This window comes from Camarhynchus parvulus, chromosome 1A (assembly GCF_901933205.1).
Source record: "Camarhynchus parvulus chromosome 1A, STF_HiC, whole genome shotgun sequence".
Lineage (NCBI taxonomy): Eukaryota > Metazoa > Chordata > Aves > Passeriformes > Thraupidae > Camarhynchus > Camarhynchus parvulus.
Genome location: NC_044586.1, coordinates 36,869,940 through 36,897,676, shown reverse-complemented (window position 1 = coordinate 36,897,676; position 27,737 = coordinate 36,869,940). Strand labels below are relative to the sequence as shown.

At 38.7% G+C, this 27,737-nt stretch overlaps 1 protein-coding gene across 7 annotated transcripts in view; it reads right to left on the bottom strand.

The window, feature by feature from the left end:
* GRIP1 (glutamate receptor interacting protein 1) overlaps nt 1-27,737 on the bottom strand; it is a 315,370-nt gene that overhangs the window by 207,521 nt on the left and 80,112 nt on the right. For 3 of the 7 annotated variants that reach the window (XM_030961010.1, XM_030961013.1, XM_030961016.1), the window contains exon 1: nt 11,516-12,181. The exons of 1 other annotated variant lie outside the window; for it this stretch is intronic. In XM_030961010.1, the coding sequence (XP_030816870.1) occupies nt 11,516-11,648 (133 nt within the window). In that variant the 5' untranslated portion in view covers nt 11,649-12,181. Of the gene's footprint in view, nt 1-11,515; nt 14,249-27,737 lie in introns of those variants that run through there. 3 more of the 7 variants (XM_030961014.1, XM_030961015.1, XM_030961017.1) reach the window with 2 other exon arrangements.

Genomic DNA, 27,737 nt, shown 5'->3' with positions numbered 1-27,737 from the left:
CTCTGCTGTCACATTTAACAACTGACCGTCCCCCCGGCTTGCTGAGCAGCACACACTCGTCTGTTCAAATAAATAAGTAAGCAGAAAGAGCAGCTGGCAGCCAGAACACAAGGAACTTATGCTTTTTAAAGTAAACCACGTACTGTAGACCACAAGCAAGCATCTTCCATTTTACATTAAGTACATTAAGTAAGACACACATCTCTGAATACACCCTTTCCTGTCTGAGTGTGACTAGAAAGCCTTCCTTGCCTGAGGGTTTAAATGTCTGCAGATGGCATGAGCTGGCTTTCTCCCCTTTGTAACAATGGTTTGATTTTTATGACAAAACTGCAAGAAAAATCTTTATTAGACTGCAAATTCAGGAGGTACTGTGTGCCATTAACTTTATTTTTCAAGTACTTTAAAGGACTTCAGGATACACTAGGAAAAAGGGCTTCCATGTATGTAATTCAGAAAATACATAAAATTTCCACTTTGGGGAAAAAAAAAATCAGGTAAACAGGGTCACTCAATTGCCCAGGGCCCAGCTGAAGAATTAAAGAACTATATGCATCAGCAGAGAGAAAGGGGGTTGGGGGAGGATTAAAAAAAAAAAAAAATCTTCCAGTCACACACACAGTGGCTGTATTTAATGCCAGTAAGTGTGTGCTCTCATTTGGATATTATCACCTAACCCTTCTCTCCATACCACGGTCCTTGTTAGCATATTAGACTGCACTTCAAAACTGGACAAATTTTCCAGATTCCATAAGCTGAGTTTAGAAGCCCATAGACAGATAAACCATTTAGTGATCTTCTGGGAAGTACTGATCATTTTCTAACAGTACAATAATCAAATGAAAAACTCAGGAAAATTCATCTCTTGAACTATTACTGATTTTTAAATATTGCTTGTTTCTTAGAGTCTTTTTTCAGTTTAATTTTGCAGTGCATTTAAAAAATATAACTTGTTACTAAGAAAATATTACCAGTAATTTCAAGAACAATTTTAACTATTTATGGAATAGTTAAAATGAGCAGAAGTGATCCTAAGTGGTTATTAATCACCTTCTGTAGGTTACTCAAAATCAAGTTTCACTTTTCTCCTTATTTGTACATGTCCGTATCAGCTGGTTGTAGTTTACATAAAACTAAGGCATAAAGCTGTTGCTATTAACCATCCATTAATTAATCATATAAGACCTAGTTACCAAGTCATCAAGACTTAAAAGACATTTTATCACAAAATAAGAGCTCCCTCACCAAAACTACATTTTCCTTACCTGAAAATCCACCAACATTTTGCTAGTGCATGGAATGCCAACATATTAAAGTTGCGTAAGAATTAATTAAAAAAAATTGCTTTCCCAATTTTTTAAAAATTGTCCTAATCACAATTTTGTGAGAAAGAACATTTGAGCATTTTCCATATATTAAACCTATTTTCATACATGGGGCAGTGTGTTACCTTGGTCTGCTCCTCTACTCACACTGATGTAACCTCCTTAATAATTATGCCATTTTTGTAAGGGACTTAAACCAATGGCTAATAAATGTCTTTCACTATCTAAAAAGAAGAAAACAACCTATTGTGAATGGACATGTGGCTGTAAAAAGCTCCATTATCTGCACAAGACAAAGGGCCACAAACTCCAGGCCGTAACTAGAACAGCCTTCAACAGTTTTGCTCAGTCTGTGGAAACAATTTGCATGACACAATCTGCCCTATAAAATCCACAGCCTTTCATATTCTTATAAGAGCTTGAGTTCAAAGGAGTAGTGAAGGAAAAAAAGATACCAAAAAACCCAAAAGAAACTAGAAAGGAGCACTATTTTCCACCCACCCAAGAACAAAACATGAACACTGAATTGCAACACATAAATCAAGTACCAGTTACAAAACAAAACTGTTCAGCGCATTCTCCATCCCTTGTGATATGCTTGGGAGTGGCAGCATTTTGAAGGAATGGTTGTGCTCTTCCAGCAGACAAACCTCATCCTCTCTGTTCTCCTGTAGCACAGGGCTGGGTATTCCCTGCCTGAAGAAGCCAGCTAAGACCCATAACAACTGGGAGAGCAGCTGATTGTTTTCAAAACTTATCACATTCATAAATGCACTTCTATTTTTGTGAGATGCTTAGTGTAAACCAAGAAAAGCATAGGCAAATCATAATTAAGCTAAGCTTCAGACAACTTTTTTTTCCTGCCAGGGTATGGCAGACGTGAACGCCAACAGATTTAGAAGTGCTGGGGATGCCTGTGTAACCCCTCTGCAAATCTGTGAAGCCCAGGTGAAATACGGGTCAAGCTACAGAGGGAGCATTCCAGAGACAACCAAAATGGCATTAAATTCATGGGGATTTCAGAGTTCCACCACCACACTGCACTCCATTTAATTACTGAGGGCAGCTATAACCACCATCCAGCTTTGGTTTCTTCACTTCAGAATTCATTCTGGTCTCCTTTTAGCAATGAAAGGCAGCATAGCATTTTCATGACAAGTCATGTGACATTCTACCACCACACAATGGAAAATCCGCATTCCTGCCTTCCAAACTGTAAATGCCACCAGACGTATTTAGATTTACTGACAACTGACCTGAGCACTGCTGCTGCTGCTGGCAGTGCTCTGCCATAGATCCAGGCTCTCTCCCAACTTTCCTTCAGAAGCATTTCCTCATTTTCCCTAAACTGGGCTGTCAGATGCAATGTCCCTATCAGACAGTGTGGCAAACATCCCTTTTGATTTCCCGGCATTCGGCGCTAATACAGCTGGCACTGCAGCCTGCAGCTACTGCTGTGACTCATCCCCTGATGACCACACAACTTAACTGGGCTCCTAAAAATGGGGTGCAGGTAGCAGGTCATAAGGGCTTTAAAGTATTTCCTACTCCAACCTACACAAAGCAAGAGTAAAAAGTGTATATGTCTCTGTATTTAATATATGTTTGCATAGTATTCATTTTTTACTGCATTCACTTGTAATACATTGTAAATACTTTCTCTCCTCTTTTAATAGAGATGCTACCAGCTGACAGAATAGTGACAGAGTGCATTGTTAAGTGAGGAGTTTTACCCTTCTGGGAGAGGGACAATGTTATCAAAACAAAATAGACCTGAGCAGCCACAGAGCTTGTTAAACACACCCAAAGGAAGCACTTGCAAACAGACTTGAAAACAATTTACTGAGTTAATACTTTGCATCATTACTGTGTACTTTTGATTTCACTTACTTTTTCACAGTTTCATTCAAACAGTATTTCCTCCAGAGCTGTCTTAAATCTTTCTCCTTTTTGCTTCCAAAAGTTTGGCTCTTCCCATGGTAATCTCCCCAAATATAGGTCACCTCAAGTGTCTCTTATCATCTGTTCAAAGTGCCCAGAGACAGCCAAAAAAATCAGTCTGCTTCCTCCCTCCTTTGTCCCATAGCTGCCCACAGTGTTCCCTCACAGTGTCAGCACAAGAATTGTTACTACGAAACGCACTGAAGTGATACACATGTGATCAGATCCTATGGCCACTCATCAAAATTTATTTCTGCATCTTAACTTCAAGGAGATTTTGGTTCATTTATAGCAAATATTATATCCATAACATGTTGCTATGAAATTTCCATGGCATGCTAAACCCCAAGGAACTGCTGGCTCCATGTTCTCTACAGCATGCATGTGTACACACACACACACAAACAACTAAAAAAACAAACTGCCAGTTCCAGATTTAAGAATTTCTAAATTTGGCCTCCTTTTGCATATGCATTACAACACAATCTTTAATTACCTGATCTACTCCTTGCATGAGACCTCATTTCATTTAATGCCCAAAAGAAATTATTTTACCTGATGAATTGTTTCAGACCTTGCTTTCCCCTCATTGCTCAAAGTGTAATTCCATACCTTAATTCCCACCCACTACTCAAGCCCTTTTCTCTGGACAGACATTCATTTCTCCCCAAGTTCTTTTGTGGTGCTCATTACTGTGCCATCTAGCTTAGCAAACACTCATTTATTTCCACAGCATATCTGTGAAGGAGAGGAATCATTAACCCCATCTCATAGGCAGAGAACCAGAGTACAGGCAGATTATCATCAAAGGTATGCAAGAATGGAAAGGCTGAAGCCTGAGATGCCTTATGGCTGGATTTTCAGACTACTGAGGCTTATGTAATTTCTGTATATACAAACCAAACCTCCCTTGGCTACAGCAACTGGTGCCAGACATCTGCAAGTTCATGCTCTCAAGTGAGGAAAACAGAGGGTGAGCCCTGACAGCATTTGGTGCAGCCTCTGCCACACCAGTACTACAGCAAAACTGAGCAGGTCCTTCATTAAGGACTCTTTAATGAGAGGTCAAATGAAGGTCCTAGAAGCACCCTTAGTTCTGCTGCTTTTTAAATCTGGACTATGAGTCCTCAGAATGCTGATTTGTGTATCATTCCTGGGTTTCAGTGGATAACTAGAAAACCCTCTGAACAAAATCAGTAGCATTAAGGTGCCTGGGTCATCAGCAGGGTGGTCATCATCAGCCCCAGTACCCAGTCACAGCACAACACCTGTGCTTTTCTGCTGAAAAACACTACACAAAATTCCCAATAATTTCTGTACATATGACGAGTACCACCACATTTGTCTTACAGAAATAATAACTACAGTAAACAGGTGTGTTTATATTCATAATGGTGATTAATGACAGCTCCTGTCATGCCCTGCTAACAAAACACAGCAATCATTCCATAAATGTTTATAATCTCATCAGCAGGGGACTTATATTGTTTGTTTCTTCATTCTACTAATTGTTTCAAGACTTCCACTGGAACTGAAGGCCAATATTAAAACTGACACCTCAGTAGTTGCTTCTACCTCTCTCTTTAATTTTAGTTCATAAAACTTGGTATTTCATTCACTTCACAATATCCACAGGGAAAAAACAATCACATGTTTGTGATGTAAACTGACAAAGCCACGATTAAAACCAAGGACTTACACATCATTTCAGGAAGTAGGAAGCCCAGATCTCTGAATTTCTTTGTCTGAATGTGAACATCATATATTCTAGACACACTAAAATATAAAGGGTACCAAATTCTCTAAAACACTAAGGTACAGCCTTATAACAAGTAGCCACTGTAAGAAGAGGAAAACCTAGAACGAGTAAATTTCTTGAGCTGGGACAATCAGGATCTTTAGTTATTCAGTAAAGAATAGGACTGGAAAGTAAACAAAAGAAAAGTAGCACAGATAAAATGAAAGAAATTGTACACTCGTAATTGCTCGCAGGGAGAAGTGTTTCCACGTCATGCAAAGAATTATATAACTCAGGTCTCATTATTTCAGTGCCTTCAAATAAATAAGCTATTTTCCCTCAAGTAACTCCAAAGCAATGTTTTGCTATCCATGCTCTGTGCTGCCCCAGGAGCCTAAGGGCCACTTGTAGAAGAGCCACAAAGGGTCATTTAAAAAAGCAATCCTATTACTAACAAACTTAAAACTGGCTGTTGCACGACAGTTTTAAGGAAAAAACAAAATTAGGCTTTTGTGGTCTGTTTCACAAATAATGAAAGTGTTTCACCAAAACCAGCACACACCTGCCTGGCAAGAAGAGATGCATTGCTGCAGTCCTGCAGGGAACCCCACAACCTCAGGTCTAGGTGCCACACTAACAGACTGTGTAGCATAAGGAACAACATCAATTTATTATATCTTAATTATATAAACAACATAATGCAGCTAAAGCTACTATTCAAACAGACTAAACACCTACAAACACAAGCCTCATCCCCAGACTTACACGTTTTAACTAATATAAACCATAAAAGGGGTAAAATAAGATTTTAATATATGCATATGTCTTATGGGCTTAGAAAACATAAATAATTTCATGGGAGGCTGAAGAGCTGCTAACAGTCTTCTTTTTTTACCTACTCCTACTAGTTTGCCTGTCTATAAAATGAGAATAGTATGTAATTCTCCTCCTCCACTTGGCTTCCCCCAGAAAGAACACTTTCACTAGCAACCACGATGTACAAGATGGTAGATAAATGGGATCGTCTCCAAAACACACACATACCTCATCAAAAGTCAAGCAATTCTCTGCAAGAGGATGGATGTCATGAAATATAAAACTGCACTAGATGCAATGACCAACTGCTTTAAAAAAACTCAACATTTTTTTAGCAATTTTTGCACCTATGTGTGTTAAAGAAGATGAAAAAGCAAGAGAAGCAGCATGTGGGTAGACCCTTACCTAACGACTGTGTGAATTTTATCCAAAATGGAAAATATTGCTATTGTCACATGGGAAGTCTTAGCAGTGGAAGCAAAGACAACATCACTTGCTACCACCTTTGTTTCATTCAGAAAACCCTGAATGGGGAAATTGACACCGCCTGCCCCAGCAATAAAGCTCAAACACAGCAGCTTCCTTTATCACTGTGGTTGGCTTGCAAACTGACACGGGGTGGTAGCCCTGTGATGACAGAGTCTGTCTGGACATGGGCATCACACCCATAATGAACCTGAAGCACTGGGGCTATCCAGATCTCAGGAAAAGAGTGGAAAACAGAAATACTTCTGTAAAACAGAAATACTCAAGATTTGAAGTCCATTAATGAAAATCTCCAGATTCCAACAACCATAAAACAGTTATTAAGATGAAGGAAATAAGAAGTTTAAATAAATTTTAGTTATTTCTTTTAAATATTATTTTTATTGTGTTTTCAAAGCCTGCAATATCCTCTACTCAGATTACCAAGCCTTTTTTTCTTGTAGGCTTCAACAAATACTTTAGTTTCTATGAAAGCTGAGATTTTGCTGTACTGACATGACAAGATCTGTGCTAGGTGAAGAACAACCCCCCACACATGCACATCCAGTTAACAGCAAACTAGCAACACACAATCATTGTAAAATAAAAAGCAGTTGTCCTGCATTCCTCATCCTCAGTATCAATTAACATCTCTAGAGCTTGAGCAAGAGACACTCAATTACCTTGCCACCACATGACTCACAAAATCATTAACTCTTCTGCAACCCCAATCAAATCTGTGAGATTGCTGCAAACAAGAACTATTTTTACCAATTTACAAAATGGAGAAAACCTTGACAAGAGTGATGTTGCTACTGACCACATCATTAAGAAACCATTGGCATGTCACTCCCCTTGGTGTTTTGTCTTATGTATTTAATACAGCTTCAAAACCACCTCCAGTATGAAATGCAAAGACATTTATTCCTAACATTTTGGCAGCTATGGTGTGGGAGTTTCTGCACCATAACACTGAGCTGTGTTGGAGAATAACATCCAAGTGGAGTTTTTCTGCCGACACCATCCCGAGAAGTGTATCATATATACAATTTTAATTTTAATAATTTCCAGACTTCAGTCAACAAAGAGGACATTTTCAATTCTGAGTCATATAAGGCCTTCAGTTTTTCCTTTTTTACCTTATTTGCTAGGCTAGGAGTCAAATACCTTCCCTTCACTTTCCAGTGATGACAAAGGGAGGGAGAAGGGCCAATCAGTGGAAAGACCATCTCACGTATTTAGAGAATGAATTTGAAGAGGTTGATGGTCCTAAACTGAGGAACCAGATGATTCTGAAATAATTAACAGATGGCATCAGAGAGGGAAATGATATATGACTTCACTGCAGATGTAGACTATGGCAGATTACTTTGTCTAACATATCAACGCTCTTGCTACACAACATATACTAGGCCTTGACAAAGGATAGAAGAAAGTTATTCCTTGGACCCTGGTGACTAAATGGAACATTTTCATGTCACGGCTAAAATCATAGGACCTTTTAGGTTAGTGGGTACTTACTAGCAGAATTCTTCAGACATTGTTTTTGTGATCATTATTTAATATTGTCATTGTAGCTACACAGAAAGTAAAATCTTTATGCCAACAGACTATGCTGTGAACCATGTTGAGAAGAACATCATAAGAAGAAGAACTACCAATGAGAAAAAAAAGATCTTTCAGGAGATGGATGACAGACACCAGAAGTACCATAAATAAGGGAAAATTTAACAAGGTGCATTCACCCTCTAGACCTGCATGTTTCATGAAACCTGTGAAGTTCCAAAATGAGTTGAAAGAAACCCAAATCCTTCCAAGTATTTTGAAAAATGGACTTAGTGCTGAAATTATTCTAGGGTGTCGGAAGAAGTGTTTGTTTTGGTCAGAGGTGACCAAGTTGAGCTGGGTCCCAAAACCACACTCCCACTCAAGACTAGGCTGAAACTCAAAGGTTTCACAACACCCTGACTTCAGCAATTGGATTTATGTCATTTCTGGGAGCATTCCAGCAAGTTCTGCTACACAGCATTCCTGATGGTTTGCAAACAGTCTTTGCAATAATATAAAAAGGGCCTTTTTCACACAAAGCCTTGTTATAAGGAACAGGTTGAATGGCAGTGGTATAATGCTGCTCAAAATAAGTATGATGCTTTTTAAAGTGTTTTATAAAATAAGCACCAACTTGTCTGAGTAGGTTGGGTAGCAATTTCATCACCCATTATGTTCACACTGCAAAGTCTCACTGAAATGAGTATGATGCCTGCACTACTAATGTCAATATGTGCTTGTGTACCAAAATTGTTACTTTGGTTTTTCTAGCATTACATAGCACAGACACTTCAGAAAGATAGGAGAGCTGGTGCTGCATGTCAAAGTAAGGTTATCCATTAACTGAAAACAAGTGGATGAAACATCCAAGACAAAACACATCTGCCTCAGGAGCTGGGGTGTCTTTTTTTTACTCAGGGAGCTTTAGGCAGCATTGCACGTTCCCTTCATCCTGCTGTGTCCCAGTATCACAGTTAATATGGTCTTCCATGGCAAAGCTTTGGAGGAGCAAAGACAGTATACCAAACAGTGGGAGCAACAATATCCCTGTATCCGGGCACAGCTGGGCTGAGGACAAACTAAAGTCACCTTTTTCCTCTGATTCCCAGAGGCCTATTCTGTTTTTAACTTTGTTGTCTTTGTTTGATCCTGTGGTTATTCTAATGCAGTTTCTGCATTTTTCCATTAATTCTGCCTCCCTGTGCAACACTGTAAGCCATATTACAAATGGGGGAAGAAGAGAGAGAGTAACAAGCTCATAAAATGATTGTCTCAGACAATCTTCAAATGTACTGGCTAATTGGATATATAACTCATAAATGATAATAGAGAAGGGATGCCTAACAACACAGAGAAAGTAAATCTAAAAAAGCTCCATCTCAGTTGAATGAACAATAGGCATTTGAATTCATTAGCTCTGATATTCTAAAAATCGTAACAATAAATACAATCTTTCCTGCAAGCACACATTTCTTTTAAGCAAATGACTGCAGAAGGAATGGCTACTAAAAGCTCTGCAATTACTCTAAATTTGTACTGTAAACAGTGTAACACCAGACCATAATTAAATTAAATATGAAACATTTCATTGTCCCAAACACATGAAATTTAATTTGACAAGTGCATTTGTAGTAGCACCAGCAGCATCTTTTCAGATTTTGCACATTTAAGTAACTACCACACCTATCCAACCAAAACACTGACACATAAAGCACATGGAAAGACCAGACAAAAGCACTTGAGGAGGAATTGTGCTTGAGATGGTATCTCTATAAAGACTGCATGGCTCAAATCTCCTGTGACTGGTTTAAGTAACTGTGAAAAGCAGCTAACTCCTTGTGCATCCAGCTCCATAGGGCTGTGTGCTATTTTCAGTTCAATTCAATCTGAGTACTTCAACACTGCTGTAAACATCACTTCAAAATGTGACACGCATTTCATCCAGTCTGAAATACTTATGACCTCCACAAGCTGAAGTATATACTATTCTTCTATTACCTAAGTAGAGTAAAAGGAAAAACCTATTAGATATTTGGCTCAATCTTAGTGCCATACATTAAGTTAAGAGTTAATAATTCATTAATCGTCAGTCAAGAAACCCTTATTACATTTGACAGTTTTTGGAGGGGCTTTGCTTTCCTCTTTAAAGGACCTTCAACAACAACAATCAGCTAGGGAAATATTTTGACATACGGCTTTGACACGCTCTTTTGATTTACATATTAAAGCAAGGAGAAGTTATGTGCTTTCACTAACATATATCACTTTCAAATTTTTCAGTGCTAAACAGATTTAAAAATTTTAGTTCTTGTGTAGTAGATTTTGTGTAGGAGACTTCATGCCATTACGTTACCCATTATTACTGCATTGCCTCCCAAACAGGTCTTCTTCTTGCAAGAACTCCCTCTTAACAACATAGGAAGTAATATTGTTTAAAATTATCAGCATGATAGATTTTCTTAAAAATGGAAAGCAAACTGGTATCAAGTAGAAGCCCAGTAAACAACAAAGCATCCTACACTGATTGTCTTTAGGAGATAGGCAAGCATGGTGCACTGGGAGAAAGCCAATAAGAACAACTCTTGTTTCCTAATTTTCCACAGGATAGCAGTTCTCTGGTGCTGTAAGGCACAATCACATTTATCATTCTATCTTAAAACAAATGTAAGGTTCTTATGATTTATTTAAGCAAAGTGGAAATGAAGGAAAAAAGATACTGACAGTCACTCACATGGTACAGAACAACAAAAAAGTGCATCTAACTTCAGCAGCTCAACAAGGCACAGCTTCACTGCAAAGGTCTCAAACCAGTGGCCAAAACAGCAGAAACAGGCAATTTCTGTTCATGGCTGAATTATGCTCATACTGACACCACCTTGCTCTGACAGTGCCACACAAGACCCCAGGCAGGGGCTGTGTGTGGTTCCCTCCTTCCCACCCTCCCTGTGGGCACCTCTGGGCACATCCTCTTCTCCGGAAGACCACGGCAGACCAGCAGCTCTGAAACCTGACAGGCACAGTGAACAAACTCTAAGAAGCTGCAGGGTCCAGCATGCAGTTTGCACAAGGATTTCTAAGCAGGTGGTTTATTTTGGTTTTGGCAGAGCTGCTGAGTGCCACCACGTGAGTGCCAGCAAAAAAAATTCCCACTTAATTCTCCAGCAGTGGTCCTTGACCTGCAGCGAGGAACCAGCCCACTCAATTTACTCACTACTGAAAAGACCAGGTCACAGCAGAGGCTTAGTGACTCTCCCTCAATAGCAAACATTATTCATCAACTTCAGCTTACAAATGAGTGCTCACTGCCTCTGTAGTGCTTTAAAAATATCCACACAGCCTTCTGAAGACACTCTACAAGGGCTACTGCCACCCTACTCACTCCTCAACAGTGTTTTAACAAAAGGATTCCAGCAGTCAGACTGGATTAACTGCATCTGAAATCTCACCAGGGTCTGCAGACAGACCCTCTTTACTTTGAGAGCTTCTGTGCCACTTCAGATGCTTTGTATTGTTCATCGGCAGCAGAGCCAGAAAGAGCTCTCACAGGAACTGACTTCAATAAATACATGAGGCTCAGGTTCTAGCAAGGGAGGAATATTGCTTGCATTTCTGGACTTTAAACATCTTAGGAACGTAACATTTATCACAGCCAAAGGAAAATGAGGTTATGCAAAATACTTACTTCGAAAATGTTCCGAGGCATAATAGTAGACATCCTCATAGCCCTCGTGGTAATCCTCCTCTGGCCGGTACTTTTTGCCTTTTCTTCTTCTTGATCTTCGTATCTGCTTGACAAAGCCCAAGAAGCGCTCCATCTCCTCCTCAGTCCCAGCCCCAGCCGGCAGCCCCCTTCGCCCTCTGCTTCACAAAGAGCTGTCCCAGCATGAATCAACCGCAGGCACCGGAGCAGAGCTGCAGCTCCCACCAGCCGCTCCGCTACCATTAAACAACCCCTCCCTTATCTCAGCTGTGACTAGGAAGCATATTGTTTTCCCTTTTTTTTTTAAAAAAAAGGACACACACAGACACACTTTATCAAATCTACTGACTGGAATATTTCAACCTTAAAATAAATAAAGGAGGAAAGCATTGAAGCAAAAGAAGAATTTCAGGATCTCAAGCTGTTATTAAGCAGCAGAGGGCAAAGTTGAAGAGACCTGCTTGTCAGCAAGGGGAAGCCCACCACTGAGAGCTCCCTATCCTGTGTCTCCATCATTTGAAGAGGGGCTGGGAGGCGGGGATAGATGTTAGTCAATGGACTGAACCATATCTCACAGCAAAACAGGTTTCCATTTGCCAGTTAAATGCTGCCCTCGTATCTACCCGGGCAAAGGCTCAGGAGCACGTTTGATTTCATTTGTTGTAAGAACAGAAAACATGCAATCCATTTCTGGCATCTCATACACTGGATGAATAAAGAGCAAAGTGGTTTAATCCATACACACAGCCCACTCACTGGCAAGTGTGCACCGAATGCGTTAATTGGAGCAGCAGGGAGAAAGCTCGGCAGCTGTTAAAAAATGACACATATACCCACTGGGCATTAGTGTATTCTAATCACTGCTAGATCTAAACATTAAAAGGCACTCCAGACAGGTCTCCTACAGAGCTGGCCAGGGTATATGGCAATAGGCAAACAAAGGAAGCGACATCACAAGCACACTGTGACAATACTCATTTCAAATCCCAGCAGAGTTCAAAAAACTTTAAAATTAAGGTGCGGCAGAATATCCTTTGCACAGGGTGAGAGAAGCAAAAAGCCTGAAAAGGCACTGGCTTTTTTCTCTTGCTGCGTGCCTGAAACCCACATGCATTCCCTAAGATAAGGCTGGAATTTCATCCGTGTTTCTGATGAAGTTTCCCTCCCGCACAAAACAAAAGCAGTGACTGCTTGAATCCTAACATGCTGACATCTGTCAGGGCTTTTTATTGTCCTCAGGTTCCCTAGTCCAGCAGGACTTCTCCTGTCCGCCGGCACAAGTCAGGGATCAAGCAGTCACCTCAGTCAAACCATGTGCTGAAAATGGTCACTTGCATCCAGGCTCCCAAGAGATATCATTTTGCACTTAAGAGCATAAGGAAGTCAGAAAGTCTTCCTGTAAAACAGATTTTACAGGTTCATCATCTGGAAAAGGAAGAGCATGCAGAGCAGGGATTAGTTTCTGGTGATGCAGACATTTCAGTGAGTCATTCTGCAAAGAGTAAATCAGGGCAATGTTTTCAAAAGAAGAAGTAAAGCAAAAACCAGGATTGTAACTTACCAATTCTGTTTCAAAAGAAGTATGCAGAGATTAATCAGTATTAAGTTGGGATTTTCTAGTTTTGAAACATGTGAAAGCAGTAAGTAGAGGTTAACTGGACCTGATACCCGAGGATCCTAAAACACACACACACACTTAAAGATGGAACTGGAATTCTTTTGGGCTTGTTCCAGCTTTCCAGGTATTTTAAAACAATATTGTCACAAATCCATGCTCATTTTATCTGTAAAAGCTCAAAAATCCCTGGATGCTCCTGCCAAGCTCCCCACACGAATACAGACTCATCCTCCTTGACCTCACCAGCTCCACTTGCCCGCTGTGAAAATGCAGTTGCTGTCGCTCGCTGATGAACACCCCCAGGGCACCACCAGAACTATTTTTAGTGAAACTTCTATAAGGAGGTTGTGTTTCATTACAAGGTTGGTTTTATCAACAGCTTTCAACTTTCAAATAATAAAGACCTTAGAGGAGTATTACAGGCATATTACCAAAATTTTAAAAGCCAATGAAACTTCTCCTATGACTTTAGGAAGGGATCACTGTATGTTTTGAAGGCTTCAACTTGCATCTTTTCTGCACTCTGCCACCAAGCAGCAAAAACATTACTGTCACAAAACATGAAAACCAAAGATGTAGCCTACAGCAGAGGCAGGACTCTCTCTTTTCAGACAGGGAAATGTTGGTTTGTTGCCCCTGTTGAGGACTCTCCCCGAAAGATGTGGAAAAGGTATTTGTAGGTGTCAGAAGCAGTCAAGAAGTCTTGCAGCCATCACTGCTCCATGAAGTTAAATTATTATGTTCAATTAAAAATTACAAAGCTTTTTAAAAAGGAGAAAATGTAAAACTTTCTGGCTTTTAAACTGTCTTCTAAATGAAAGCTGAAAACTGGAATAAGCAGACACACTTGGCTTTTACTAAGTAAATACAACCTTTTCCACTGCCTCTGTTGCTTAACATAGTGCAGCAGAAGCAGTTTCCCTAGTCCTCAGCACACCCCAGGGAGACTTCAGGCCAATCCATAACAAGAAAATACAACAAAGAAGCAGATATGGGAGCAACCAAATGATCTGAAATAGCAGCACAAGCAGCAGGTGCAGGACATCAACTGCCTGACCACTGTCTAGAGAGAACCGATGTAAGACTGGGCAAATTTTCAGCTTTGCAAAGTACATTATTACCTTGTGCCATGGACTTCCCTCTCATGCTCATGAGGTGCATCACACAGCTATATGGCTGCTACAGTAAAGCAGAAAATAATGCACCAAACGGTATTACTGGCCAGTGCTCATGGTAATAGCTCCCACCCATGTTCTGGGTGAAGTACAAAGGGGTTGAGGGGGAGCACAAGCTCTCTTCAGATAAGAAGAGCAGATTCAAGCCCTGCTGCACTTCACTCTATCCCACCACCAACTACTCTCTACACAAACCAGGCTCCATCTCCTATGCTGAAGATGCAGAAGCAGGCCTGCAGTTTCTAACACACGAACTGACAATCCTGCCAGCGTGTAAATCATACAGCCATTCCCTTTTACATGAATGCGAACAGCAGACACATAATTTCAGAATTTTTATGTATTGTTTAAAAAAACATAGAGCAAACTAAGCTTTTGATTGGATTTTCTCTGATCTAAAACACTGTGGTATTTGGGGCAATTTAAAGAGAAGGAAATACCTTAACTGAGGATGTTGTTATATATTAATACAAATCGGAGCATTAAGTGCTTTACCAAACTAGTAAGATTTCTTAACAAAATTTTTGTTCCGTATGCATTACATACCACTGCTACTGTTTGCTGAAAATGCTGGAGACATTCATTAGCTACTCTTCATGCCATACTTGTAAATATTTAATCATAGTCCTACTTTCAAAGGTATACACAGATAACTCAGTTTCATAAACACAGTAGGAAAAAAAACCAAATAAACAGCTTAAATACTGCTTCCCCCATTGCTCTGGATTCACCCTTCTGCAGCTTCTTGTGGGGAAGAACTCATTTCTTAATGAACATGAACATGGTTCTTTCAACCTTCTGCTTGAAAAGAAATAAAAAAGCAGAAACTAATAGAGGCATACGGCAGTTTCAGAAAGGTATATTGATTGGACAGGACAAGCAGAGAAAGAAACAAACACTGTCTTTCAAATTTTTAAAATGCAAAACATCGGAGATGACAATGAGTTTCATCCTTAATGACAAAGAGAATAGGATAATTATGCCCCAAGGGCATAAAATTAGATGTTGGTTTATATTCTGAAGCTGTCTCTGAACTCGAATTTGGAGAATCAATTTTCTGGTGTTTTAATGCCACAACAGAAAGTTGCCATGTAAATATGTCTGAAGCTCTTTGGCTCATCCTTTCTGCCTACTCCAATCAAAGCAAGCATTCTATTACCATTTCCAAGGGGACTCCTTAGAAGAAGCAAGGATTGTCATGCTGTCTCCAGCATGACTGGCATAACAAAAATTTTGCCAAGTGGCACCAGTTAGGTAATATTTGCATAGTCCATTCTGATAATTAATTTGTTTACATTAAGGAGAAGCTCCATCAAACTGGATCACTCTCATGTCAGTGACTCACTGAAAAGACCTCACAGCAATAATAAAACATACAGAAATAAGACAGTCCTTTTTGAAAAGTTGAGCTGAAGCATAAATGCTTTTGCAGCCATGGATAATTTTCTAGAAGACAGATGTCAGCATTTAAGCTTTAACTTGTCTTTATACCCTACCCAGAGCAAAGATTAGGTTTCCTATAATGCAAAATATCTGCATTTAACACTTTATTTGCACAAAATAAGGTATATAGTTATCAAGGTAAACTTTCACAAGTGACATATTTCTTTTCTACAGCACTTTTCCCAGTATTTGGGAAAAGCAGCAGAAAAAACTTCTTGGTATCCAAGGATAAGCCACTATGGTAGTAAATATTTAACAAGTATTTCCATTTGAGTGGACTTGCAAACATGATGCTTTGAAACCAGAGCCTGTACATGAAGCAAGACTCTCTAATGCATTGCATCATAAAAACAGAATGGAATGGGCACCAAATATTAATAGTTTGGGGCAGTATTTTGCACTCTGTTAATCAGTATGTTTCAGTGTTTAAAAGAAGAATTGTTTAGACAGATGAACCCTCCTACCCTCCTGTGTCTCCCTCTGCTTCTCTGGGCAGCCCTAAAAGTCTTCTGCTGGGGGAAGCAATGCCCCTCATTGGGAGGCAACTATGGAAGAGAGCACGCGACAGCAGCTGCAGAGATCTACCTGCTTCAGGTTACTCTTGTGGATAAACCCCACAGAATTATACATGGACAATACAAAAATTAAGATTAATATAAGCAGCTCTTGGAGGCTGGCTGAATAGAGGAAACAGGTTTTTTCCCCATCTCCCTCAAACCCCTAAGCATAAAGGTACAGCACACCTCAAAGGAAGAAATGATCGTTTTTTCTCTTTTTCTCCTTCAGCTGGGGGATGTCTTTGATAACCTGCTGTCTTTGTTTTTGAAGACCAGCAATAACTAACAAAGGAACTATTCCCCTTATTTATCTTACACTATCATCTTGTCTGACTTTGTAGCTTTTCAAGTGATGTTTGTTCACACACGACAAATGCTCAAGTCAAGGCCGCAATTTTCCACTCTTTCTCCTAAATATCTTGGTGCAAAATGTGAGCTTATCAATTTGAAAATTATAAAATGCCTGTAATCAACAATCTATTACACTCCATAAGAACATATGGCCCGCATACACAGAAGCAGGGCTGTGTTCAAAGCCAATACTGTGTATGAGCAATACCTAGCAGCAGCCCACCACCCCTGGGGTACCACTGCCCCACTCAAAACCCCTCTGTCAAGTCAGACTCTGAAAACAAGTTTTGTTCTCTTCCTAAAGACATCTGAAAAGAGCATCACATATGAAGGCATGGGACATACTAAATACTGCACTGCATGTCTCTCCCATTAGACAGTTTATATACATGCAGGACAACCAGTGCACTATCTCTAGATTGTTGCTGCAGGAGAACTGAATGGTGATAAAATACTGCTGATCCACACTGCTATTTTTAAGATCTGATACTTGTTATACAGTGTTAAATTATCAGTTTGCTCTGATTTGAATGCATTACATTCAGTTTCACAAGTCATACATTCTTTTTATTAATTGCTCACACAGAATCATAGACCATTTTTGTCCTCTGCTCCTAAATTAATGCAAGACTTGAGAGTTCGAGTTCAGCTTTTGCATCACCTAGCTGTAAATTAAATTAACTACCAAATAATTTTCCTCTTTTTTCCTTTTTTTTGCAAGTGAACACACACACATTTTCAGTACTTGGAAATAAATAAAATAAAGAACTTGAGTTCTTTATAGTATTTGATCATATATGTTATTTTGTATTAACATCCCCTGTGGTTTTGCTTTTTTGCAAAATTTTCTCACATAAAAGTGTGCTCATAGATGTGAATGCCAACACAGGGATGAGGATAAAATAGAGCACAAAGGAGAGAGGAAGAGGCTACTTTAATTTAGGGGGAACTGGGGGACTGCTTGTGTGTACAATACAAGAACACGGCCTCTCATATATGGAGAATGCCGAGAAATCTTTGTGGCGCTGTTTTGAAAGGGTCACTTGTCAAGTTGAATTTCATGCAGAATGTATGCTTCAGGGGAAAAAAACACTTTTTTTTCCCCCTTCAATTCAGCTAAAGCCATTTGCATACATTCTATTTTTTTCTCATCTCTCTAGCCTATTTGGCTTTAAATAAGTGGCTAATTAGAAGATACAAATATGCATCAACAAATGCTAATTTTACCACCACCAAGGAAATACTGCTCAGGTAAAATTAAGTACAAAAAAACTTTGAATTTCCTTAATATTTTGTGACACCAATAATCATTCTTCAAGAAAAGCTAAGCCGAGAACTATTCCAACCATATGTAAAACCCCTTCAGGGTTAAAGCAGCAGACTGAAATTTTAAAATAGTAAAACTAGAACACAGTTCTTTGGAAAGTCTGAATTAAAGGTGTGTTTTCATCTTTCTAAAGAAACGTAGCAAATGGCTAGAGGGAACACTACCAAGATTTTGCATCATGTGTCTATTTTATGCACAAAGGATATCTCAAATCAACTAGAAAATACATATGAAGAAGTGGTTTGGAATATGGATATGGTTTTTACTCCTCTCGGAGTAAAAACAACACTGTATTTCCCTGATTTTCGGTTTTTCAACAACTGCACATTTCAACTCTAATAATAATTAAAATGCACACAGAGCACTGGAAAGAATGAATAATTAATTTATGAAATTACAGCTGGCCAGAACAAAAATACCTAGCTAATACATGAAATGAAGTTCTTAAAACAAAAGCATCAAAATATTTTCTTAGGCTGCAGACCACAAGAGCTATAGCGTGCCATCAAACAAGGTTGTAGAAGGTGGGATTTCACAGTTAATTAACAGTGGAAGACCTCTTTGAATATGTTGTGTGAGATTTAAGTCACAGGAGAATTGACCATTCAACATTTCTTTACATGTAAGAGTTCACGTAAGAGACTTTTTGCTGCGTTCCCCCCTTCTATTACCGATATTTACTTGTGAAGAGCAGTAAAAACCTTGTTATGTTTCATTATTGAAAACATCCACCAGTCATATATTTTGCATTTCTCTGATGAACCAATTATTGCAACAAGAAACTTCTGTAATTTGTTTAATAAACTGCAAGAGCAGTTAGAAGTAATAAAAGATGGGCAACAGGAAAGAAATCTGAAGGGAAAAATACAAAAAATCTGGAGACAGCTATGAAATTGAAGAAATGGAGAAGCACCTGTGGGGAAAAAAACCACAGGCATAAAGGAAGTTGAGCTGTATTCTGAGCTCCATGTTTTATTAGGGTCAAGATGTAGTAGATAAATAGAAAGATTTTATTGCAGGTGAGCTCTGACAAGAAGAAAATTCTGCTTAACTGTCAAGAAAAGACTACAGAGAAATTCCTCATTATGATCACACGTATTTACAATAAAAGACTATGTAAATATATATGTAAATTAAACCGTCCATCTGGACTCCACTGCCCTAGAGACACAGGCCAACATAATGGCAATGAACAATCCAGTTGCCCAGATGGATTAACCCTTATCCTTCTCTCTCAATATCCTCCACATCCAGTTTTAAGTAATTCCTGTTGTCTTTACACAGTCTGAAACTGCAAAACATACAAAGTAAAAAGAACAGTAAAAAGACTTGAAAGGCAAAAAGGACAGCTTCACATGTAACCTCACAGTAATGAGGCCCAAGTACATTTCCACAGCTCTGAAGGATGGAGGTTTCCATCCAGCAGCTCTCAGTAGCAAGGCCCATTGAACATTAGTGTGGTACTTCATCTCTCTCACGCCAAACAGCAGTTTGGGAAATGAGAGCTGCTGACACCTCTTTATGTATGAGGTTTCACTTCCCTTCTGTCCCCATTCCAAGGGCACAGAACAGGTTCAGTTTGTAATTTGTTTCCTAGGTCAAGTCCACCTTTTTCCATGCAGGGGAACAGAAAAAGTAAAAATTAAAAGATAACAAAAAAGTAGAGAAAATCTGCTTAATGCTGCTGCTAAGATGTTAACAAAGGAAATACAGACAAAGCAAAAGCACAGACTTCAAAATTGTCTGCTCCGTCCTCCATGAGAACAGCATTCCTGCATTTGAATGTTAAAAAACAAACCAAAGGGATAAAAAAAAAGCATCACATCCCGAGCTTCTGAATCTCATTTACTTCTGCTATACAGTTTGACATTTTCTGCTGTAAATTCGCTCTTACAATAACAACTTTGCCATATAAAATTTTGAAACTAAATATAATCACTTGTTCAACGTTGCACTCTTTACAGGGTAATAATAAAGGCTATAACAAATAATTCTGATTTTACTCATAGAGACTATGAGATCTTTGACCTTAGCATACATTTTGGAAGCAACAGAATAGTTGAGGTTTCTTCTGTATGAAAGCTGATAGTTCCCGAATGAAAGGTTACTTGGAATTTACATTCTGTGACACTCAGAAGAGACAAAAAAAGTCTGATTTTTCAAACCTCTCTTTAGAGCTACTTTGTACACCAGGATTTACTTCATTCCTCTTCTGTGGCACTCCTTGTCCATGGTAAATACAAATGCGGTCTAAGCTGTTCTCAAGAAGTCATCCCTAACATACCCAACTTTACAACACTTATTAACAATCATTTTCATCCTCACACTCAGCCCTGTGCTCTTCAGTAAGATCCACACCTCCAGGCACTGCCTCTCTCTTGGTATGCAGGTTATAATGTGGGAATTCACAACTCCCGGAGTTTTTGTACTGCATGATGTATTTGGTCACATGACTAAAAAGTGCATATCAAGAAATACATAGCATTCCTCTTGTTAATTATTAAAGTCACAGAAAATTAATATACTGCTCAAAGAGCAAACTCCTTATTTCCTGACATATACATGAAGTGGCAGAGGTTGTAATTAATCACCTCAAGATTCAAGAGACCAAGATACTGACAGGCCTCAGTTTTCACCAACACAAACAAAATTATAAAAGAAAATACTAAGGAAATTTTACACCAGACGAGTTAAATCATTATCAGTTAGTGTGCAAAACTAACACAGCTAAAACTTCACAATCCCAAAGAATTTCATAACTATTGCAGATATCCCAAGAAACCTTTTTACTCTTTTAGATGCTCAGAATACATCTACAGTTCTAGAAGATGTAAATTCAGACAGGACGTGTCTTTTACAAACTGACTTGTTAATTATTGGTATTTGGATTACCCAACCATCAACATTTTGCTCAGAAGCACTAAAGCAATTCTGTAGACACACTCATGCATTCTCCCTGATTTTATACCATTTTGTGCAGAGTATCACGTGGTATTGACTGACAATTAAGATTCCTTAATAAACTATTCTGCTATTCTTCTTTCTCCTTAAAAGTATTCCTGTAGGTCTGAGTTCAATCCCTTAAAAAACAGTGTTTCAGGTATTTACAATTGACCATCCTAATCTCTACTCTTAAGATTGGCTTTCCTGCAAATTGCTTCATGCACTACTTGTTCAGGTGTGGATGACACAATTTTTGTACTGCTATGATATAGGATGTCAATCTAGAAATCTTTTAAGAGCTTAACCTCACTCACTGTGTCCCACTGAGTTGAACATGATGCCTGTGGTAGCAAGGACTATGATAATGAGCAGCTGCTGCATCAGATGCTCCCAGCTGTGCTGGTATTGCCACATCCTAACTTCAGATGCAGTCATTCCACGAGTTTTCTTTTGGTTAAGAAATACATTTTAAAAAATTATTGTCACACTTATTTGAAGAAGAAAAGTTTACAAAGTGAACTTTCCTGCTGGGCCCAAAGATCACATCCTGGAAGCCAAGAGTGATAACTTGACATTTCATTTTCCAAGAAGTCTAAACAACCACAATAAATTTACAAATGTAGACAATGCTGCACTGTTAAATTTCATTTCACGCTTAGTAAGCAAACATTATCAAACTGTAAGTACTGTCATCCTCTGTCTTTTTAGTTAGAAATCTTGTAGCCAATAAAGGTGTGACCTTGAAATATTCCACAGATGGATGAAGTCACTTTGCTAGCCCCATCGTTACACATTTGCAGAATTGCAAAGTTAGGTCACATTTACTCTAACTTCACTTTACAATAACTTTACAAACTGCATTATCATTAAGAGTCACTAAAAGTGCATTAATGAACCATGTGCCTGAACTGTCATGAAAAATTCAGTTTTGAAATTAAAAATGCTGAGACAATGCAGAAGCTAATTTTTTCTATAGATGTAGTACTCCTAAAATTATTTTTACTGACAAAACATAAAAAATAAACCTGTATGCTATTTTTCTAATACATTGTCAAAACCAAAAGTTTTCTGTTCAGGAAGCCAGTGAAAACATATGGCCTTGTGTGAGAGGATGCTGAAATGTTAGAGAACACAGGCATAAATTCATCGGGATTTTTCATGTGGGCCGAATCTACTCTGATGCTTAATTCAAAGGGAAAACTAAAGGAAAAATTCCAATGCTGTTTTCTTGAAGGAATAGCTATTGTTTTCTGATACTCCTACTGCATTTGATACATTACACCAGAGTCACTATACCAAACAACCAAATATATGCAATGATATACCTTTTTTAATGATTTAGTTACATAAAAAATCCTGTTCAGTTACAAGACATAATGATTCATTACCACTTCAAATCTTGTTGAATACATCAAATCACATTTTTTTCAGTCTAATTACCAAATAAGAAGACTAACTGAGTAAGAACTGCAAAACTCTGAAAAGGATTTAGGATCTCTAATGAGTTGTAAACTACTGTAAATAAACAAAGAAGTTGAAAAATAAGCATTTTGCATCTTGAAAGAAAAAAGAAAATAAAAAGCAAACAAAAGTTAATTTGAAGTACTGCTTGGTTGCTTCTAAGTATGTTCTCTTTTTTTTGTCTCAAATGATTCTCTTCTGAAAGATCCACCATCTCGACCCCATCAACAAATATCCCAATAACTGATTCCCCATATGGATAGAGTTACTTTGAAATCAGAAAGACTCTGAAAAGAATAAAATCAAGTTCCACACCACCACGTCTGGACACAGACACGGCTTCTAACATGGTTTGGTTTTGGATTTAAATTGGTTTCTAATTTGGTTTATGTTTTGGATTTAAAATGCAAAATATCTTGACCAGATTCTCTCTTGGTCATTATATCAATTTTTGTTATTTTGGTTACTCTTACTTTTAAAAACACCTTCTCTGAATACTGGCATCTACTGAGGCCAGTGGGAAAAACTTCCAGTGTCTGAAGTGGATGCCCTATGCAAATGTTCAAGCTTGGATGAGGCTCTGAGAAACCTTATCTAGGGGATGGCGTTCCTGCCCATGGTTTGGGTTGGAACTAGATAATCTTTAAGGTCCCTTTCAACCCAAACCATTCAATGATTTTGTGACTTAGAAGGAGGGGTTTTTGTCAGATTCTGATTTCAAGCTTTAGTGGTTACTTTACAACAACCAAAAGGAAATGGTAGCATGAAAGGACAGGTCAGGAATGACCCTGTCTTTTGCAGCTCACACCCCAGACCTCATCAACTGTTACTCATGAGTCCAGAAGCTAAGCCCTGGCAGGTATCTGCAAAACCAAAGCCTGCAAGAGTTGGAGGAAAAAATCCAGCTTGCACACCTGGCTTTAAGATGTATCAGTCTTCTTACACAATGTATTTGCACACAGAACTGATGCCTGCTACAGTGTCCTTTTTTTATTTTTTTGCAAAATGAATGGAAGAATTTCTGTCGCTAATTTTGGAAAGTCCAATTGTCTGGTTTAGGAAGACTAGTCTATACTCCTTAATAGTATGTACACCAGTTGGGTTAAAATCAAGTACATACTAATGGGAACATATGATTGACTTATGAATATTTATGTGCTTTATTTTACTAGTGTATTCAATAACCTCTTGAGGGAAAGATAAAAAATTATGAATCACAATTAAGCTCATGAAGCAAGGGTTTAAATTAAATTTAATGAGATGGGTTCTATCTGCCAATGCAGTGAATCTTCCCACAATCCCCTCTGATGCCACTTCCAAGAGGTGAAAGGGAAAACGGTTGATACAATATTAGGTTGGCAGCACTGTTTCTGAAACTACATTGTTGAAGGTATGGTGTGCCTATTAATATATCATAAGCGGCTTTAAAACTAGCTGCTGGACTAAAGTAAATGAGAATTTCAACTTGTACTTCAAGTACAAGTTGAAAGCAGACAAGATTTAAGACACAATCTTGAAAATGTAATTTATAGGCATTCTTCAAGTCAAAAGACAAAACGCAAATAAAATCAGATCCTTCCCTACTAACTCCTTGAATGTATCCTTCTCCTTATTTTTCCACCTTCTATATACAATATTTTGAAGTCCTATATTGGCAATATTGTTCAGCTGATCAAGTTCAGAATCTTTCAATCTTTGTGCAATGAGAAGCTAACCCATAGAGTGGGCTAACATCCACAAAAAATCTGTATTTCTAAACAGAGGGAGGAGAAAACACAAGAAAACCAAAATACAAGCCCATGTACAAAACACGAGGTGAAAAACATTCCCTGTTTCTGTGAGACCTCAGCTCGTGACAGAGGTAGTAGGACTTGCCCTTGCACTCTGGGTAGAGCACCACTGACTGGGAGCCAAGCTGACTTTGAGCCAACCACCTCCAAGAAGACCTCACTGCTGCCTTTAAGGATCAAAGGGGGCCCATAAGAAAGATGCAGAGAGACTTTTCAGCACAGCCTGTTGCAACAGGACAACAGGCAATGGTTTTAAGAGAGTCAATTTAGATTAGATATGTGGAGGAGGTTTTTTACAATGTTTGTGGCGAAGCATTGGGACAGGTTACCCAAAGAGGTGGTGGATGCTCCATCCCTGGAAACATTAAAGGTCTACTGGACAGGGCTCTGAGCAATGTTATCTAGTTGAAAATGCTCCTGCCCATGGCAGAGATAGGGGCAGGGTGGACTAGATGGCCTTTAAAGGTTTCCTTCAACCCAAATTATTCTATGATCACAGAGATTCAGAGAATTATAAAGGGTACCAGCACCTTGAAACAATGAAATAATGCATATGGGTTAATCACTGGCTCATCCCACCAGCATCTTTCCATTTCTCACTCATCCATGCTCTTTTGCTCCTGCAATGGCAGTCTGAGCTCAAAGGGCCAAATACCATAATACCACAAACTGCAGGAGTCACACATGGACTGACAATTATTCACCAAATGAAAACATTTTTGAGGATTTTTTTACACTCTCAGCATGTTAGTAGATAGTGAATGTGCCAGCAGATAGAGGCAGATTACTTGAAACAGTATTAAACTGGCAGCATGGAGTTGCAGGGGGTTGTTTAGAAACGGGGTTATGCTAATGTCTGTGTACATTTGCTTAAAAATGTATTCCAAACAATGCTTAAATTATACAAATAGCCTGACCACAAGTGAAGAAATGCAATATTTGAGCTACATTAAGACCTTCTTCCAAACTCATGTGTATTTATTTTTAACGGGCACATCAACATCCATTAAGAACAAAGAGAATTAATTTCTTCTTCCTAGTCACAATTATGGCCAATATGAATCAGACTCTTCCAGTAGTTTCAAAGTGGATTTAAAATAAAGGATCAGTCATCTGTGATTATTTAAACAGCCCATGGCACTTTCATGTAACACATGTGTCTACTGGACAAAATCTCAGCAACTGCTGGTAATTCCATTACATTTGCAGGAGGTAGATTTTCCTCAGTATTGCAACTGGAGATATGGTAGCTGGGCTTGTTCTAATTCCAGAGTCTCTAAGCCACTAGTTGTCATCTTTGAGAACTCATGGAGATACAAGACTTGAAAAGGTCAACTTCAGTCTTAAAGCAGATGGAGGGTGGGAGAGGAAGATGTTTATATGATTTATATTAAACCTTCTCTCAAGAAAATACTGAGATTAAAAAATTAAACAGAACATTTAAACAATAAATCAACAAACAACACCTGGGGAAAAAGACCAAACAGCCAACCTGGATCTCTCATGATTAAGTAATGTCAAATTAGCAGCAAGACAGCAAACCATGTAGACAGAGCACAACAGATGTCATATGTGCTAACTAAATATTCTCACAAGTATGCAATATATGTCACTCTCTTAAAGAAAGTTTGCCTATGTCAGGGTGAATGCAAAACTGAAAGCTATACTGAATCCAATCAGAAAACAAATAATTTGGAAGATGTGGACCCACTGCTACTCAATATTTTACGTTCTATACATTATGCATATGCAATCCTTTATGTGCAATTTCCATTTTTATCTATCTAGGTCACAAATAAATCCCAAGACATCACCAATCATAGACCAAATGCAAGCACTCTGGAGGAGCAGATCAGAATAGAAAATAAACAGATTGAAGTAATCATCTGAAAGAAACAAGATGTCTTTCAATAAGGAGAAATGCCAGATATTCCAGTAAGCAGGAATATGCAACTATATAACCTTGGGATGAAGAACAAGTGATTAGGTAGGTATTACCCTGGAAAGTATCTGGTTACCACAGTCATTCAGTAGTTAAACCCAGCTCCACAACACCCACTATGGTATACTACTCAATCATAGAGATATATTTAGTAGCATTATAGCACACACAGTTATATCTTTGCTCTCCTACACTGGTAAGGTCTGAACTGGATGCTTCTGTCCAAATTTAAGATGTCAGAGATTTTAGAAAAAGTAAGTGAGCATAGATTAAAGATCTGTAAAATTTAATCAGAATAAGAAATAAAAGAGAAGTAGAAAGGACTGAAGTGGAAACAGAACACACAGAAACATCAAAGACCATGAAAAAGAAACAAAATTTATTTTCCCTTTTCTACAGAGATGTCTGGAAGATTTGGGTGGAACATAAAATAAAAACATTCAGCAGATAAAGGCAATGGGATGATCTGACAGAAACCCCAAGAAATTCAACTAAAGCAAATGCCAAGTCCTGCAGCACAAGCACCAGCAGGAAAGAAAAGCAGCTCTACTGAAAAGGACTGGGGGGTTCTGGCTGACAACACATTGCACATCAGCCTGCAGTGCAGCCTTGTAGAAATGAAGACCAGCTCCAAACTGGGCTGAATCCGTAACAGCACAGACAGCAGGTAAAGTGGTGTGGTACTTCAGCACAGTTCAGCACTTATGAGACAGCATGTGCAGCAGCATTTTGTCTCATCTGGAGCAGTCCAGGATAGAGACATTGTAAAGCCAGCCCATGGAGGGCCATGGCAAGGATGAAGAGCTGCAGCATGCAGGGTATGGAGAGCGGCTGAGGGGCTTCAGTGTGTTTAGTTTCTAACCTTTAGAAAAAAGATTAGGGGAAATTCAAGGGCTGTTTTTAAGATTCTGGAGAAGAGTGAGACAAGCTCTTCTCAGGGATTCACAGTGGAAGGACAAAAGACAACAGACAAAAGCTACAGAAAGTGAAACGTGAATTACTCTAATTAGATAGAAGGGAGGAAAAAATCATGGAGGTGTGACAAAACTTTAGAGCATGTTTCTCAGAGAAGATTTATCCTTAAAGTTATTCAAAATTCAGCTGAATAGGATCCCTAAGCAACTTGACCCAGCTTCAAAGGTGGTCCTGCCTTGAACAGGGGGCTGTACCAGGCAATCCCTAGAAGTTCCTTCCTACCTAAATTTTATAATTCTTCTGCAGTGTCTGTGAGGAATGACAAAGATAGTGCCTTGGGCTAGGAGACCAACTATACAATCTCCAGGGGTTCATTCCAGCTATTTTTTCCTGCAGTCCTGAAGACTGAAAGGCACTAATAAATATTGAGACAGAACATGAGTTTTCTCCCTTTTGTGTGAACAGTGCTTCATTCATTTTAGCTAATGGGTTATAAATATGAACAGATATTTTATATTGCATACTTAGAAATTTGATAGCAATAATATTCAGAAATTAATATTAAATACCAAACTGCATGGAAAACAAGGGGAAAAAATATAGGGGAGAATGTTATAATAGGCAGCATATAAAATGGTTTTTTCAAATACTTCCTTATCCCATCTGCAATTCCCAGAGAGGC